General features: G+C 36.3%; 1 protein-coding gene across 1 annotated transcript; it reads left to right on the top strand.

Annotated features, from left to right (window-relative positions):
- Positions 1 to 315: 315 nt before the first annotated feature.
- LOC147503121 (1,4-alpha-glucan-branching enzyme 1, chloroplastic/amyloplastic-like) lies at positions 316 to 15,421 on the top strand. The gene is made up of 14 exons (XM_086607932.1): positions 316 to 536; positions 753 to 866; positions 1,575 to 1,785; positions 2,218 to 2,287; positions 4,204 to 4,473; positions 4,865 to 5,771; positions 6,193 to 6,309; positions 6,534 to 6,596; positions 6,864 to 6,971; positions 7,549 to 7,650; positions 8,320 to 8,387; positions 9,320 to 9,401; positions 12,110 to 12,226; positions 15,148 to 15,421. The coding sequence occupies exons 1-14, from the start codon at positions 465 to 467 to the stop codon at positions 15,316 to 15,318; spliced, it is 2,472 nt and encodes an 823-aa protein (XP_086464058.1). The 5' UTR covers positions 316 to 464; the 3' UTR covers positions 15,319 to 15,421.
- The last annotated feature ends 338 nt before the right edge of the window (positions 15,422 to 15,759 follow it).

The raw sequence follows: 15,759 nt of genomic DNA, 5'->3' as shown, positions 1-15,759 counted from the left end.
TTTATCTATTTGTTTTATAGTTTGAAAACTTGTAAAGTTTGACAGGACTTGAAGCAATTTATTGGCCGTTGATTGTTATTTTATTTTTCGTTTGAAATAATTATAACTTTTAAGTTTGATGTGTTGGATGAAACGATGACTGGTCCATTATTGGGACTAGATTGATGCTTTTAATTAAAGTAGGATAATATCGTTAATCTAATAAAAGAATATGGGTAAAATAGTCAAAACAAAATTTTTTAAAGTAGTTTAGATTATACAAGATTTTTGTTTTTTGGTTTTTGATTGGAATAAAAATTTTACTAGTAATAATAATGATAAGAATTAAACAACGTACACGTGTGGCCAGTAGTCTCAGTCACACGTGGAACAACATACTTTGTTTCCGAAGACACTCCTCTGTTTTTAACATTCTCTACTTAAAAGCAACAGAGATCCTTCACTTGAAGCACAGAGAGAGAGAGATGTACACCTGTTCTCCATCCAACACTCTTCTTCTTGGATTTCCATCACCTACTACTAAGAACACTTTCAAGGTAACTCATTCATTTTTTAGCTATTGGTATTGGCATCAAGGAAGTGTTTCTTTTTTTAATATTCTGTTGTCTGGTTTGCTGGTGCGACTTGTTATTGCTGCTTTTTGTCTTTTGGAGTAAATATAAGTGAAACATTCTTCGTCCCTTACATTACACCATCATAATTCAGAACCATCCATGTTCGTTAATTTTTTCTTTTCTGGTTTTTGTCCACAGGCTTTTAGAGACTACCGCTGCATTGCCTTACCAACTGGGTTAACCTGTGGGTATAAGGAACTATCTGGCCGACTCTCGTATCTATATTCTCAGAGACTCTCACTACATGGGAAGGTATCATTAACATTACCCATATGGTTTAATAAATCCGTACAGGCTCATTAAGGTAGGTAAAAGAAAGCTAGTTTACAACATTAATGCATCTTGAAAGATGTTCGACTTAAAGTACTGTGTTATAGAAATGAAAATGGTCGTAATCACTTCTGATTTTCCATGTACTACCATATTCATTGACGGCTTGAGGCAAACACGGATTCTTTTGGATCTTTTAACTAACCATTAGATGGTTACTCTCAAGAAGATTTGTTGGAAAGTGAAATCTTGACTTGCTGGAAGTTGGGATATTGTTGGATTTAATCTGCATAGGGCATATCTCTGAATGGTCAAACAACTATGGTACTTATCTGGATGTGTGGCATGGTAGAGTTCACCCAAATTAGCCAGATTAATACAAAAAAATCTCATCTGTTCATTGGCTTATGAGCATACTTGATGTATAATCTGCATTTTTGGTGGTAAGAGTACTAAGTGCTTTCCTTACATCTGATATGACTTATGAGCATTGCTGTATTGGGATTCCATTAGTATAGAAGAGGGATCTGAGGTTGACTCATAAATGTCCTTAAAAACTGTCTGCAAGTGTCCTACAAGAATACGCTTTTTGTCTATTTACTCAAAATGACTTTGCAGAGAGAAGAAACCTATTTAGATTAATTGCATTTGAACTATCTTCAGTATGCCTAAGTTCTGATTCTTTACTAGGCTAAGCATCATGCTACTTTCTCCACGCTTCTGCAAAGTGAAAATCCAACGACTACAAACACTGACGAAGAAATGGATAATATAGGCATAATGGGCTTGGATCCAGGTCTGGAACCATTTAAAGACCACTTCAGACAAAGAACACAGCAATACATGGAGCAAAAAAGTCTTATTGAAAAATATGAAGGAAGTCTTGAGGAATTCGCTCAAGGTAAATATCTGTTCTTACATGCATACTATTCGTACATCCATTTTCTTAATGTCTTTATGTACAGAACATAAAATCATTGATTGTAAACCTTTTTCTGGTCTTCACTGTACATGTGGAGGAGTGGGGTCCAAATGAATTCATTGCTTATTCTTTATACTTTTTTCTATTAGCTTAGGTCAGGTAGTAAATATTTGTCCCAGCGGATTTCTTTATGCCCATTGCTTTCTTTTGCATGGTGAAATAACTTGGTCCTCATTATCAGATTTTAATATTCATAAGTGATAAGACTAGGTTGTTTTGGTACTGCAACCCAGTTGTCGTAGTAATCGGAGATTTGAATGCCTATCATGTTGATAGATATCCGATGAAAAATCAAGGAAGGCAGTACATGGAAAGAATATAACTTTTATTTGCTACTCCTTTCTTTTTTAGGTTATCTGAAATTTGGATTTAATAAAGAAAAAGATGGCATAGTCTACCGGGAATGGGCCCCTGCTGCACAGTGAGTTATTTGACCTTGTCAAGTATACTTCCACATATGTATTGGCTCTTTTTTAATGACAGCGTAATGAAAACTTTGTTAATGAATAATGATTTGATATTGATAACACTGGATGGCATGTTAGTGTTGACATATATGAGTGTCCCCGAGCCTACTCTAATATATTAATAGAATTGACCTTTCACATAAGTTCGAGTTTAGGGAGAAATTGGCAATTTAACATGATATCAGAGCCTCTGGTTTCTGAGAGGTCTCGGGTTCATGCACCAAAGATGTCCTGCCAGGTGAAGATGTCTAGTCCTTCTACCTGTGCATTTCCACTCTTGTACCTTATTAGTTTTGTTGGACATTGATCATGCTCATTCTTTGTTATAGTTAGGTTGTCCATGCACCAGAGATGTAACTGACTCTGATTTCCAAACACCAAAGTCTGTCTGTTATATGTTTATTATTCTCTCTATAGTGTTTTCTCTGGGTTTGGGTTTCGTTCATGTTATGTTAGCATATAAAAAAAAAGAAAATATAGATGAACATAATTAAAGATGTATCCTTCTATCAGCAAAGGTTTAGGAAGTCAGTAATAAATTTATAATTACCCAGATCGTGCCTATCAGTAATTTGTTGAGGCTGGAAGATACCAGCCCATTTTAAACAATTTGAAGTTTTTGTGGAGAGTCATTAAATAATAATTGAGCTGTCCCACTTCTCAAAGCAGTTGGATTATGCTGGCATTGAGAGATACCGCAACATGCGTTTGCCATGTATATAAAAAAGTGTACCATCGATGAAGTATATAATCACATGAGGTGCAGTGTGCTGTTGGCTTGTTGCTAAGTTTCTTGCTAGTATGGAAAGGTGGATATTGGCAAATGACATGATATTTGTGATGTATGGAAAGAGGATAGTAGAATATTTTCTAGACTAGGCAAAGTCAAAATTTATTTCTGTTTGACATGGATGTAATTCTCTATATAACCCCTACCGGGGTCTGTGCTTCGTTAACCTTTGAATTAATAAAGTCATCTTCTTCTATAGTTCTTTATGGTATCAAGAGCTTAGGTATTTTACTTCTTCAATCCTTGGGTTAGTATTTTTTTTTCCTGGGTGGTCACCACAGATGCCGCTCACCGGACAACATTTCCACTATAGTATATAATATGTATATATGTTAAATTTTTTTTCCCCACCAACATCATCCATTGTTATCTTCAATTGCCTCATATCCCCACAAACTTCTTAGTGATCCTTCACCCATAATCGTATTCCATAAAGACATATCACGTGTGGTTGTTGGATTATACAATTATCCCAACCCTGCTTCCTTCCTATGACTATGGTGGAAAGGTTGTCAGACATTGGAATGACCAGAAAAGAAAATATTAACCCGACGATTGAATCAGTAGAAAACCTAAGCTCTTGATACCATGAAAAGGTTTAGAAGGTGTTTGTTTTTTAAATCAATGGTTAATGAAGCATAGACCCCAGTAGGGTTACATTCACCTCAAATAGAAACAAATTCTAAACTTACCTACCAAGCGTAGAAAAAATTCTACTGTAATATTATACACCACAGGTATCATATTGTTTGCCAATATACTATATATTACCAAATCTTCATTATTCTCCACAGTTCTGTACTTGTGAGAATCTTGTCAATGAAAATAGATCACCATCATCTTGGCTAGGTCCATCAACGGTTGCGATTAGTGGTTTCTCTGTTGTGGAACATTTTTGGGTTGGTTTTTATTTTGAAACAGAACGGTCAGTCTTTATGGGAGGTGAGAATTGCACGTATTATGCTCTAAATAGGTGTATGTGCAATATATACAAAACCGACTAAAGATCTAGAATGATGTGTTGTACAAAATGTATTTACTGAATACTTCCAGAATTTGCTAAAATTCCCTTTGCTGTAGGGAAGCACAAATCATTGGAGACTTCAATGGATGGGACGGTTCCAACCACAGGATGGAAAGAGACCAATTTGGTGTTTGGACAATAAAGATTCCAAACTCTGGTGGAACTTCAGTTATTCCACACAATTCAAGAGTCAAGTTCCGTTTCAAACTTGGTAATGGAACTTGGGTTGATAGGATTCCTGCATGGATCAAATATGCCACAGTGGACCCTACAAAATTTGCAGCACCATATGATGGTGTATACTGGGACCCTTCATCTCCAGAGAGGTACTTAAATTTCTTTTAGTTTTAAATTCTTATTGGGAATATACAATGATGCTCGTCATTTTCGTGCACCATTGCTGCTGTATTAAGTGTTAATTCTCACTATATTTTAATACTGGGCTAAAATTTGTGTTTATTGATGATCAAGAATAATGAAAGAAAAGAACTAGTTACATCGATTAGAATTCAAAAGATTACATTTATACCACAGAAAATTTAAAGTGTTCCACCGCATGTTACAGTCTATAAGCGCTTTAAGATACTAATATATCCGTTGTCACCCGGTGCATTTATATACCAAATATCCATGAAATCAAGTGGAGCAGCATATTTAATATCCTGATTTTGTTACATTTCGAAGAACAATATTCTCATTTTCTTGTTGATTGTGCAGGTATGAGTTTATCCATCCACACCCTCCAAAACCCAAGTCCCCACGCATATATGAGGCCCATGTTGGTATGAGTAGTTCTGAATCCCGCATCAATTCTTATAGAGAATTTGCCGACAACATATTGCCTCGGATACAGGCTAATAACTACAACACGGTCCAACTGATGGCCGTGATGGAGCATTCTTACTATGCTTCCTTTGGTTATCATGTCACGAACTTCTTTGCTGTAAGCAGTAGATCTGGGACTCCAGAAGACCTTAAATATCTGATTGACAAAGCTCATAGCTTAGGTTTGCGAGTCCTAATGGATGTTGTTCACAGCCATGCCAGTACTAATGTCACTGATGGGCTGAATGGCTTTGATGTTGGCCAAAGTACAGAAGAATCCTACTTCCACACTGGAGATCGAGGCTACCATAAATTGTGGGATAGTCGCTTGTTTAACTATGCTAATTGGGAAGTCCTTAGGTTTCTATTATCTAACTTAAAATATTGGTTGGAGGAGTTCAAGTTTGACGGGTTTCGGTTTGATGGAGTTACTTCGATGTTGTATCATCACCATGGAGTCAACATGGCATTTTCAGGGGATTATAATGAGTATTTTAATGAAGCCACTGATGTGGATGCTGTTGTTTATCTGATGTTGGCAAATATCTTGATCCATAACATCTTGCCAGATGCAACTGTGATTGCTGAAGATGTTTCAGGAATGCCTGCACTTGGTCGGCTTGTCTCCGAGGGAGGAGTTGGATTTGATTACCGCTTGGCTATGGGCATTCCTGACAAGTGGATTGATTATGTGAAGAACAAGAAAGATGAAGAGTGGTCAGTGAATGACATTATGTTGACCCTGACAAATAGGAGATATTCGGAGAAATGCCTATCCTATGCTGAGAGTCACGATCAGGTATTTGCTGTCCGTTGTTCTATGTGAAAATTTCTTTGGAAGGACCTGTCTTAGGTTTATCCTTTAGTCACTTATTTCAGTTTCAGGCTTGCAGCTCCGACAAAATTAATTAAAAAGAAAACAAAAGGAAGAAAAAGGCATAAAGTATTGTCTCGTAGACTGTAAGAAGATTGATCACCAGTACATGGTGGGTCAGTTGTTACACATGCATGGGAGTGTAAACCAACATTTAGTCGACCTCTTCTAGACATTTATTGTGCCAAAACATTTTTCAGTATGAACTCAATCTCTGCTAATTTCTTCATTTGCGTATGGTGACTTTTCATACACAGTTGCCATATTTTGTATGGGTTATTTAAATAAATGAAAGTGATTGCTGTAAGAGTACTTATTTGACATTCTGCTTTCATTTTATATACAGTCCATTGTTGGAGACAAAACCATTGCATTTTCCCTAATGGACAGGGAAATATACTCCGGCATGTCTTGCTTGACAGATGCTTCTCCCACCATTGAAAGAGGGATCGCGCTTCACAAGGTCTGTGCCTACTTGTTTTTACCTTTTAGTGTAAGAAAGATGGGTCAAAATCTGCAACTCTAAAGTGCTTACCTGCTACCTTGCCTATTAGTGACTTAAAGTTGTTCTTGATGCATATGGCACCTACAGTTTTTAGTTTTTTAGGTATACACTAATAAGCCATTTGTTTGAATTTGATTTAGTTAGATACTTCTTTTCTATGACAACTGTCGATTCTTTTGCAGATGATTCATTTCATAACAATGGCTTTAGGAGGTGATGGCTACCTTATTTTCATGGGTAATGAGGTGAGCATAATTCAACTTCCACTGGTCCACCCTAGTGACACTAAAAAAACAAAGAAAGCGACCAAGAATTTCGAAACACCAGGGCTAGCCTTTATCTACTTTTTCATGTGGAATGGCACAGTAAAATAAATAAATGAAGGCCACGTTTGTGACATGTATCAATGTTAACACATTGCTTCTTCTATTACTTTTTACCAGGTTGCTGCTTCATGCTTCTTTTTTCTAATAAACCTAACTTTCATTTCTTCTGTCATTGTACTATCTTAGTTTGGGCATCCTGATTGGATTGACTTCCCTAGAGAAGGCAATGAATGGAGTTATGAAAAGTGCAGGCGTCAGTGGAATTTAGTAGATGCAGATCATTTGAGATACAAGGTTTGAAATCTCACTTAAGCATTAAAGATTATTTTGTTTGGCTCTTTGTTGGTCTACCCTTCTCGAGCCTTGATTATAGTATTCTTTGGGCGATTGTGGGGATATAGATCAGGAAATTTCACATTCATACTATATCCTACCTACCTTTTCCTCTTTCTCTCTGTCTCTGTGATTTTTTGTTTAAAAAAAAATTAAAAAAAAATAAAAAATGAAAATTCTTTCTAATGCTGTATATTTAAAGCATTTCAGGGTCCCACCTCTGATCTAATTCTATTTTGTTATTTAGTTCCATTAATCAATTCTTAAATCAATCTATACACAAAAACTGGTTAGACTACGTGGAACGAAAACCAGCTATGTTGGTTTGGTTCCTCTTCTTATTCTTACTGTTTCAGTTTCCGAAACGTTGAACATTTTACCACTGTTTTTCATTTTGGTTCAACTGGTACTGATTCAAACCAACTGTAATCATCTTTCATGATTTATGTGTTCCTCTTAATGAATAACAGATTCACGTGTAAATTGGGTTCCCATATATAATTCCTAATGTCTCTTACTTTTTCTGGAACAAATGCAGTTTATGAATGCATTCAATGGGGCTATGAATTCACTGGATGATAAGTTCTCATTCCTTGCATCAACAAAGCAGATCGTCAGCAGCTCGAATGAGGAAGACAAGGTATATATTGGGCATTCTCACTTTTTTTTAGAAACTAGTTACCTATTGCCTCATATCCAGTAAAAGAAAGTAACCTAAACTTGATTAGGTTTTGGGTGCTTTTGCTACTTTTAAGCTTAGATTTATTATTATTATTTTTAGCGAACTTACATTGGCACGGATAAGTGTGTCCGTCACGGATACGAAGTCTAACATAGCAAAATTTAAAAAGATGGGGTATATCACATACAATATGTGTCCGACACGAACACGTGGATCCAACACTTATTATTTTTTAAATATGGCATGTCCATGTAACATAGATTTTTAACCTCCTTTTTCATAAAAAAAAAAAAAAATTCAATACAGTAGCACTTTGAACTAAACTTTTTTAATTGACTGAAGCGTCTCTTGAGAATACTGGTGTTGGTTAGATCAGAACAAGAAATCAAAGATAATAAGCATAAGCATGAGAAAGACCCTATTTTGCATTTCCAGTGATGCGCTCAGATCATATTGAAAAAGAGGAACCAATTTTGATAGTCCTTCCATATAAATACATTCTACGTAACATAGGAGATAAATAACTTTAGAAATAGATGTCATGTAGGAGTCAAAATCGATGAAATATAATTCGTTCAATATTGTTTCAATACAGTTTAGGTAGATGAGAATTTCTTTCTTTTTCAGGTTATTGTGTTTGAGCGTGGAGATCTGGTTTTTGTGTTCAACTTTCATCCAGAGAATACATATGATGGGTATGTATATATTTTTGGTACCATCATTGTCAAAATGCTATTATCCCAGTATCACACCAACCACCACCATCGTGTATGCCTTTTTGGGTTCAAAACGACGTATTTGGGTGCTCTTTGTATTCAATCCATACAAAGCTTTTCCAGAGATGGACTTTGGGTGGGTGGTGCCGTATTTATCCGTGCAAAGAATTTTCTACTTTCGTGATACCATTGAATTTGCACAGTTCAAATATGTCAGTTCTCTCCCTTGATCACTCATATACAAGAAGGAAGGAAAAAATGTGCTTCTTAAGAAGTTACAATTATAGGGAAAATCCATGTATGATGGCCATGCTACCTCCTTGGACAGTGTTGAAAGTTGTCTATCATATTCCACGTCACCTGGCAAGAAAACCACTCGTTGACCATGCTTTTGGAGACCTTTATCCAAGTATTGCTGAGCATGCCTAAACAATCTTCCCCTGCATTTGGTTATATACACTTATACCCTTTCTCTGTTTATTTATGGTGCATAAGTGTGCCAGATTGGCCCATTAGAACAGGACTTTGGAACTGGCCGCTTAATCTAATTATCAGTGGGTCTTGATAATACCCCCATTAGTACTCGTATTATATAGTTCCCTTTTCTAGTTTTCATTACCCATCTATTGTCATACTTTCCGAGAGGTGGGAGAAATGATAAGGTACAGAGACACCAAGAGACACAACACCTTGGTCCTTATTTCATTTCAAAAAACTAAATATAATTTGCTTATTCCTCTCTGACAAAATTTTGAAGATTCCAGATCAGCATGAATGGAAAAAGAAAAAATTGGAAGCATTTAAGAGACTCGTTGAAGCATTTAAAGCTACTATTTTATTTTTCTTTCTTTTATTTTATTATTATTATTTTTTTTTTTTGTTTTTTGACTCTTATATTCTGGAACACATAGGTATAAAATTGGATGCGATTTGCCAGGAAAGTACAGAGTTGCCTTGGATAGTGATGCTTGGGAATTTGGTGGACATGGGAGAGTAAGGCCCTCTATCCTACCATTAAGTGCTTTTGGATTTTATGGAAATTGGTTCAAATAAGTGCAACAAGAAGTACTCTATGTTGCACGGATGCAGACACGGACACTGACTCGGCGACTCGGTTATATTTCAAAAAAGTAGGACGTAGGCGCGGAAATTAATTAATTAATAATTTTAATTTTATTTTATATAAATTAAACATTATAAACTAATCTAAATGTACCATAATTTATAAATTCAAAACTATTTATTTATGATAAACAACCACAAAATTAAGTTACATATTTCTTAATCAAACTTTAAAACCATGTCATAAGTCTTAACATAACAAGAATCGAAAAAATTTGAGTTTTTTACATTATTTTGCTTTACTTTTTCTATTTTGAGTCAAATATCCGCGTCCTGACTGCAACTTGCCCCGTGTCCGGTTTAGTTCACTGCGCCTGTGTCCGACACAGACTGCCTATCAAGTGGTGCATCCATGTTTCATAGTACTTCTAAAAATTCCCATGTCTGGTCTTTCTCATGTGTACAACACACCTGCAACACTTCTTCACTCAATTTGTTTATTTTTCATATCATTCGTTTCCAGCTTTCATCCTTGTAGGGCGGAACCAAGATTTAAAGTCGAGGGAGGGGGGCATATTGCACTTAGAACAACATAGTGCGTTAGGTATCAAGAGTTAATCAAATAGTATACACACTATATAGTGTAAATTGTTTTTTGGGAGAAATTTGAAGGGGGGGGGATATAAAGTCCCTCGTCTGATCTTATCCATTAAATCTGTCCCTTTTACTAATGTGAGCTGAAGAAATAGAGATAGATGGCATGTGGCGTGGTTTCATTGTCTCTCTCACTTAATATCAACGTCATACTGAAAGTCTGATTCATTTAGGAGTTATGTTGGTAATTTACCACATACAATAAGTTTTTGAGGTTTCTTTATTGTTTTCTGGTTTTCGCATAAAGGATGCATTTATCAAGGGAAGCCCCTACCTGTGAAGTAGAAAAGGATGGCACCCCTGCAGTTTCTGAAGGATTCCCAAGATCTTTTACTGGGTTGAAAATTCTCCCCATAATAGTGTTATTTGTTAATATATCAACCTTTATAACTATCAATTTATCACAGACAATTTCTATGTTTACAAGTTATAATGTGCAGCTCTTTATCAAATTTGTTTGCAAAATGTTATTTTTTGCGGTAGGGGTGGGAATTTGGCCCTAACGACTTAACTAACCCGACCGACCCTAAGCCCTATAAAGCCCTATAAAGCCCTCACAGAGTTTAGGGCCGGCCCGCCCGCCCTAATGCCTTCTGTAGGTGGCTGTGGCTAAGATTCTAAAACATAGGCCCGATCCTAACCAAGCCCTAACCGCCCCTGTTTCATACTTTCACTATAAATACACATACCATAATTGTCCAACTCTTTGTTAAATATTTTCAATTAAAATAACATTGTCCTTTGTAATTTATCACTTACACCCAAGGGTACTTCCAATAACTTGTTTTATATAACAAAAACTTGTCAACTTAGCGTACCATGAAGAACAATGAGCACTAGCCTAATAAAAATAAGACTTTATTCCTTTGATCATCAAGTCAAAGTCCATAACTTATTATTCTCAATTTCTTTTCTCACTTATTTCTTATAAATTATATTTTTATTCACATCCAAGCCAAGTCTAAAACTAAAGGTTTCCTTCCACACCATTAAAGCAAAATACTGAGCGGACATTTGTAACATAGAAACCAAAAACACCCTTTGTCGGAAAAATGACATTTGTAATCTCAAACCTTTCTCCATCACTTGTTCAAAAGCCAATATTTTCATTTCCATATACAAAGCTTGAATCACTTTTAAATTAGAAGAAAGGTAATATTATATTTGTTTGAATCTATTATAGAAATAATTTATGATATTACAAATAGTTTAACAACTTCCATGACCCTTTAACCAAAACTATTATGTTTTTTTTTATTTATATCTATTACTTCTTCCTTTAAAATGATAATATAATTATTTGTCTATGTATTTCAATGTTAAATGTAATTTTAGTGAGGGTTTGAGTACAAGGAAGAACAAATTCGAACTCTCGATGTACTTGAGTTCATTAGATTGTGGATGTGCATTTTAAATTTTTGGACTTATATACGGGATTATTACTAGATTGGTTGGACTTTGAGTTTGTAGATTATTGTATATTTTTGTAATATAAATGAGTTTTTAAACCGATGTAGTAAAAAAAGAAAATATATAGGCCGGCCCTAAAGCCCGACCCTAAAGCCCTTAAAGAGGGCTAGTGGTCGTGGTCGAGTCGAGGGCTTGAGATTTAGACTTGTGACCGGCCCGACCCGCCCTATGTCGACTTTAGGGCGGGCCCTAACCCCTAATATCCGAAGGGCTTTAAATGTTTAGGGCCGGGCTAGCCCGACCCGGCCCATTGCCCACCCCTACTTTGCGGTATACTGCGTGATATCCTCATTAATCAAGAAGGAAAGTAAAATCTCAATAAAATGAGTCCACAACTAATGTACAACGTGAAATTAAATATAAAAGAAAAGAAAAGCATGGATGCAGAAAGCATGTGTACGTGTTTGTGGGTTTTATATTGTTGAATACTCCTCTAACAATGTTAATCTTGTACTGTATTCACTTCGGGCTCCATTTTCCTCAACTATTCTCAACTGATTATCCCCTTCCCACAGGTGGGCCACAATGTAGATCATTTTACCTCACCTGAAGGAATACCAGGGGTGCCAGAAACAAATTTCAATGGCCGACCGAATTCTCTTAAAGTGTTGTCACCGCCTCGCACATGTGTGGTATGATATCTGTTTTACACCTTTATTTGTAATTGCATTGGGTGTTCTTTCTTGACAATGCTAAAAAGAATGTATGCTTATACTCTATAGAAGTTGAAAGGTGAAAGTGTGAAACAAGTAACTTCCACATCAAAGATGACGACTAAACTTGGAAATCGACGAGGTTAGGGAAGTATTAATCCATAGTGGGTTTGTGCTTGTGGTTTAGTGATTGGTATTTGGTGTGCACTTCCCTTGTGGAAGGTGCGTATGTTTTCTTGGCACTCATTGTATCTTTGGTACTGTACCTCCCTCTAATGACCATAAGGAGGAATGTAAGCTTCAAGCTTTGGTTTGGGAGTCTGCCTTAACCCAGCTACTTGTTCAAACAAATCCAAGGTTTGACCAGATAGGCAACTATAAGCCTTTTAATATAGATGTCTTACCATTGGAAATTTGGAATGCAAGATTGCTACTATGATTGAACTTAAAATGTTGAGTTTGACTATATGCTTGAAGTCTCTGCCAGCATTGTCTAAGTCTTTACCTAGGAAAGTACTTAGTTCTTAGTTCTTACCCGAAAGGTTTGAAGAAGTTTATTAGTTTTCATTGTAATAGGTGCTCTTTCTGTAGGCTTATTGTAGCTTCTATAGTGGCCCTTCCACAGTTCCACTTTGGTCACTTTAAAGGGTGAAATATTCTTGTCATATTCTGGCGACCTAAGGGGCAGACACTTTATCAAAAGCCACAGACTCTGAAGTGGGTGAAAGCTCTGCAGAAAGTTAATTTAGTAAATCAAGAAACGTAAGAAGACACTAGACCCTCTTGAAAAGATCTCTAGTCTAGATTGACTGCTCATATAATCCATTATTTTTTGGGTATTTTAGACCTGCACCCCCATTTAAAAAAAGAATTAGACTTGACCACCCCTCTCCCGACTCACTCGCCGTCTCAGTCAACACATTTTGACCATTATCTCATGGTCAAGGCAGTTGAACTGTCTTGAATACCCTATTCGTTGAAAAATTACCAAAATGACATATTGGTTTTGCAATACCCAATTTAAACTAGAGAATGTACATGACACGTGTCAATATCTAATTACTCACATCCAACGGCCCACATCACTCATTGATAATTAAGCCCTAAACCTTGAGTTCACCTTCCCAACTAATTAAGCACCAATTTTGTTTGAAATCATTAAAAATAACACTTTAATATGGGTAAAATGATGGTGGGTGCTCAAGATTTTGAAAGGTTACAAGTAATAAACATGCATAATGACTAATAAGAATGTGTATTAGTGTTTCTTAAGTTTTGGGAGACATTCATGGAGATTATTCAATTGTAATGGCGATTTGGGGGAGGGGCATGTCTGATTTCTAATTTAAGATTTATTTTCTAATTGTCTTTTCGTGCTACCAATACCCCCCTTATCGACACGTGTCCAATGTATTAAGTGTTTGTGACCGTTAGATTAGATAGGACGAGATGTCGACTCGTGTCTCTTTCTTTCTCAAACATGAAAATGGGTCTTGAATTGGGAAGTCAAGGGTTATTTTGGTAGTTTACAACAAGGGTATTCAAGACATTTCACCACCTTGTCCACGAAGATAACGGTCAAGATGCGTTGACTGAGAAGGGGAGTTAGTTTGGAGGGCAATTCTAATTTCCCTAAATTTGGGGGGGCAAGTCTAATTCTTTTTTCAAATGGGAGTGCAGGTCAAAAAAACCATTATTTTTTTAATATTTCCCATAGGTCAAAGGTTTTAGGGCACTAGTTTGGCTTGCACATACTAACAGGGTGACCATGAAAGAACAGCGATATTGCTCAAGGCAGTCTAGGGGAACAGAAGTCATTATACAGGCAATCTTGAGTTCACTATCGACAACTGTCAACCAAAGCAGTTTCCTAGTGGAAAAGAAAAATAAAGAGTAATCGAGGCTCCCTTGGGGGTGGTGAGGGCAAGAAAGACATTTGGTCCAAACCCCATAACACCCAAGCAAAGTCTGGCTAAATTGAACAGTCCTTGTATCATATTTTCAACCCACACACACCCCAAATAACATAACATTGTTGAGCAGCAAAGCTTACACGTTCGCTAATTTTGGAGTTCACCCTCGTAAAATTGATAGTTCACATTGTAGCACACATGGAAGAAGTGGCTAGCTTGATAAATTAATTGCAAGAAATATAGTCAAAGTGTTGTATTTTATACCTTGTTGAGTATAGAATGTTAGAGGAATGCTATTTCTATGATTTGGTTGTAGTCCAATGGAGGGCTGCTAAAAGGAGCTGCTAAATCTTTGCCACATAGGATTTTTAGGGTGTTTACTTTACCCGGCCAAATATGGCAGACCAAAACTTGAATTTCATTCCAATCGCTCTTTTGTGTTTTGAAGTGCTAAATGGATACGGACGGCACAGTTTTTGCCATCCGTCCATTAGTTTGTAACTTAAGTTGAATTTTTTTTGGACGGACGATACAATTTCTGCCGTCTGTCAAAATTTAACACACAGATAGTAGAAACTGTGTCATCTGTCTCCCGAAACTTATTATGGCAGTTGCTAGACAAGGCCACAAATTTGGCTGGGTTTATCACACTAGCCAAATTTTGAGCCTTCTAGCAGCCCTATTGGAATGACATTTTTGTTTGGGGGGGGGTGCTATATGCCTTTAACATCCCATATAGCACCCCATTGGACTTTGCTCTTATATCTTTTATAGTCCTGACTAACTAAATGCATGCTATAGCTTTCATTTCATTGTTGGTCTCAAGCCAGAAGGGCGAGTCATGATGGTGATGCAGTCTAATTGGAGGAGCTAATATTTGGGGAAATGTTTCTGCATGAGTCACAATTTTCTGTTATTTGTGTTCTTAATATTATTTTTCAATGATCCATAGCAATTTGGTAATAATTGATATTTCCTTGTTCTAAGGCCTATTACAAAGTTGAGGAAGATCCAGATGATAGTGGTGATGGAGAGTTGGCTGGGATCACAAATTCAGGTTACGTGTCTTTACAAGGGGATTTTGAAAAATCCGCTTCTGAAGATCTTTCTGAACCAGAAGCTGTTGAAATTGAGATGGAAGATGCATCAGATGACTGAATGATACACTTATGACCTTGGGTAAACAAGTTCAAAATTATGTAGCACTGAATAGCCTACCTTGTGTGTGTATATAAATAATACAAGTTCTGGTTTTATATCATCCTATGTTTCTCATCCCATCTTCCTGTATATTCTTCTTGTCATTTCAGGTTTTCTTCCTTAATTTTTTATCTCTGAATAAAGAACTACTAGGCTCCAGTGAAGCTGGTAGGACATTAATAAATAAAAAAACATTTTCATAGCGATTTAATGGCGTGTCCCGAGATTCGGGTGGAAATGAATCATGGGAGTCCTAAATAAACAAATCAAAGCCAATCCCACGTTTTTTATTTTGTTTCGATAAAACCATGATTCTCATATAAATCTATCTCCCATTATTTTTTATGGAAAAAAATAGCCGGCGTGAAAAACTACCGAAGTAACTGTTAATACAAGTTG

The sequence above is a fragment of the Coptis chinensis genome, chromosome 4, assembly GCF_015680905.1.
Source record: "Coptis chinensis isolate HL-2020 chromosome 4, ASM1568090v1, whole genome shotgun sequence".
NCBI classification, from domain to species: Eukaryota; Viridiplantae; Streptophyta; class Magnoliopsida; order Ranunculales; family Ranunculaceae; genus Coptis; species Coptis chinensis.
This window is presented reverse-complemented; position numbering and strand designations above follow the sequence as displayed.

Excerpts from the sequence above, each read along its gene's own strand:
- LOC147503121 (XM_086607932.1), top strand. The coding sequence starts at position 465 with ATGTACACCTGTTCTCCATCCAACACTCTTCTTCTTGGATTTCCATCA. Across the intron at positions 867-1,574 it reads GACTCTCACTACATGGGAAG|GCTAAGCATCATGCTACTTT; the intron begins GTATCATTAACA and ends ATTCTTTACTAG. Across the intron at positions 7,651-8,319 it reads GCTCGAATGAGGAAGACAAG|GTTATTGTGTTTGAGCGTGG; the intron begins GTATATATTGGG and ends TTTCTTTTTCAG.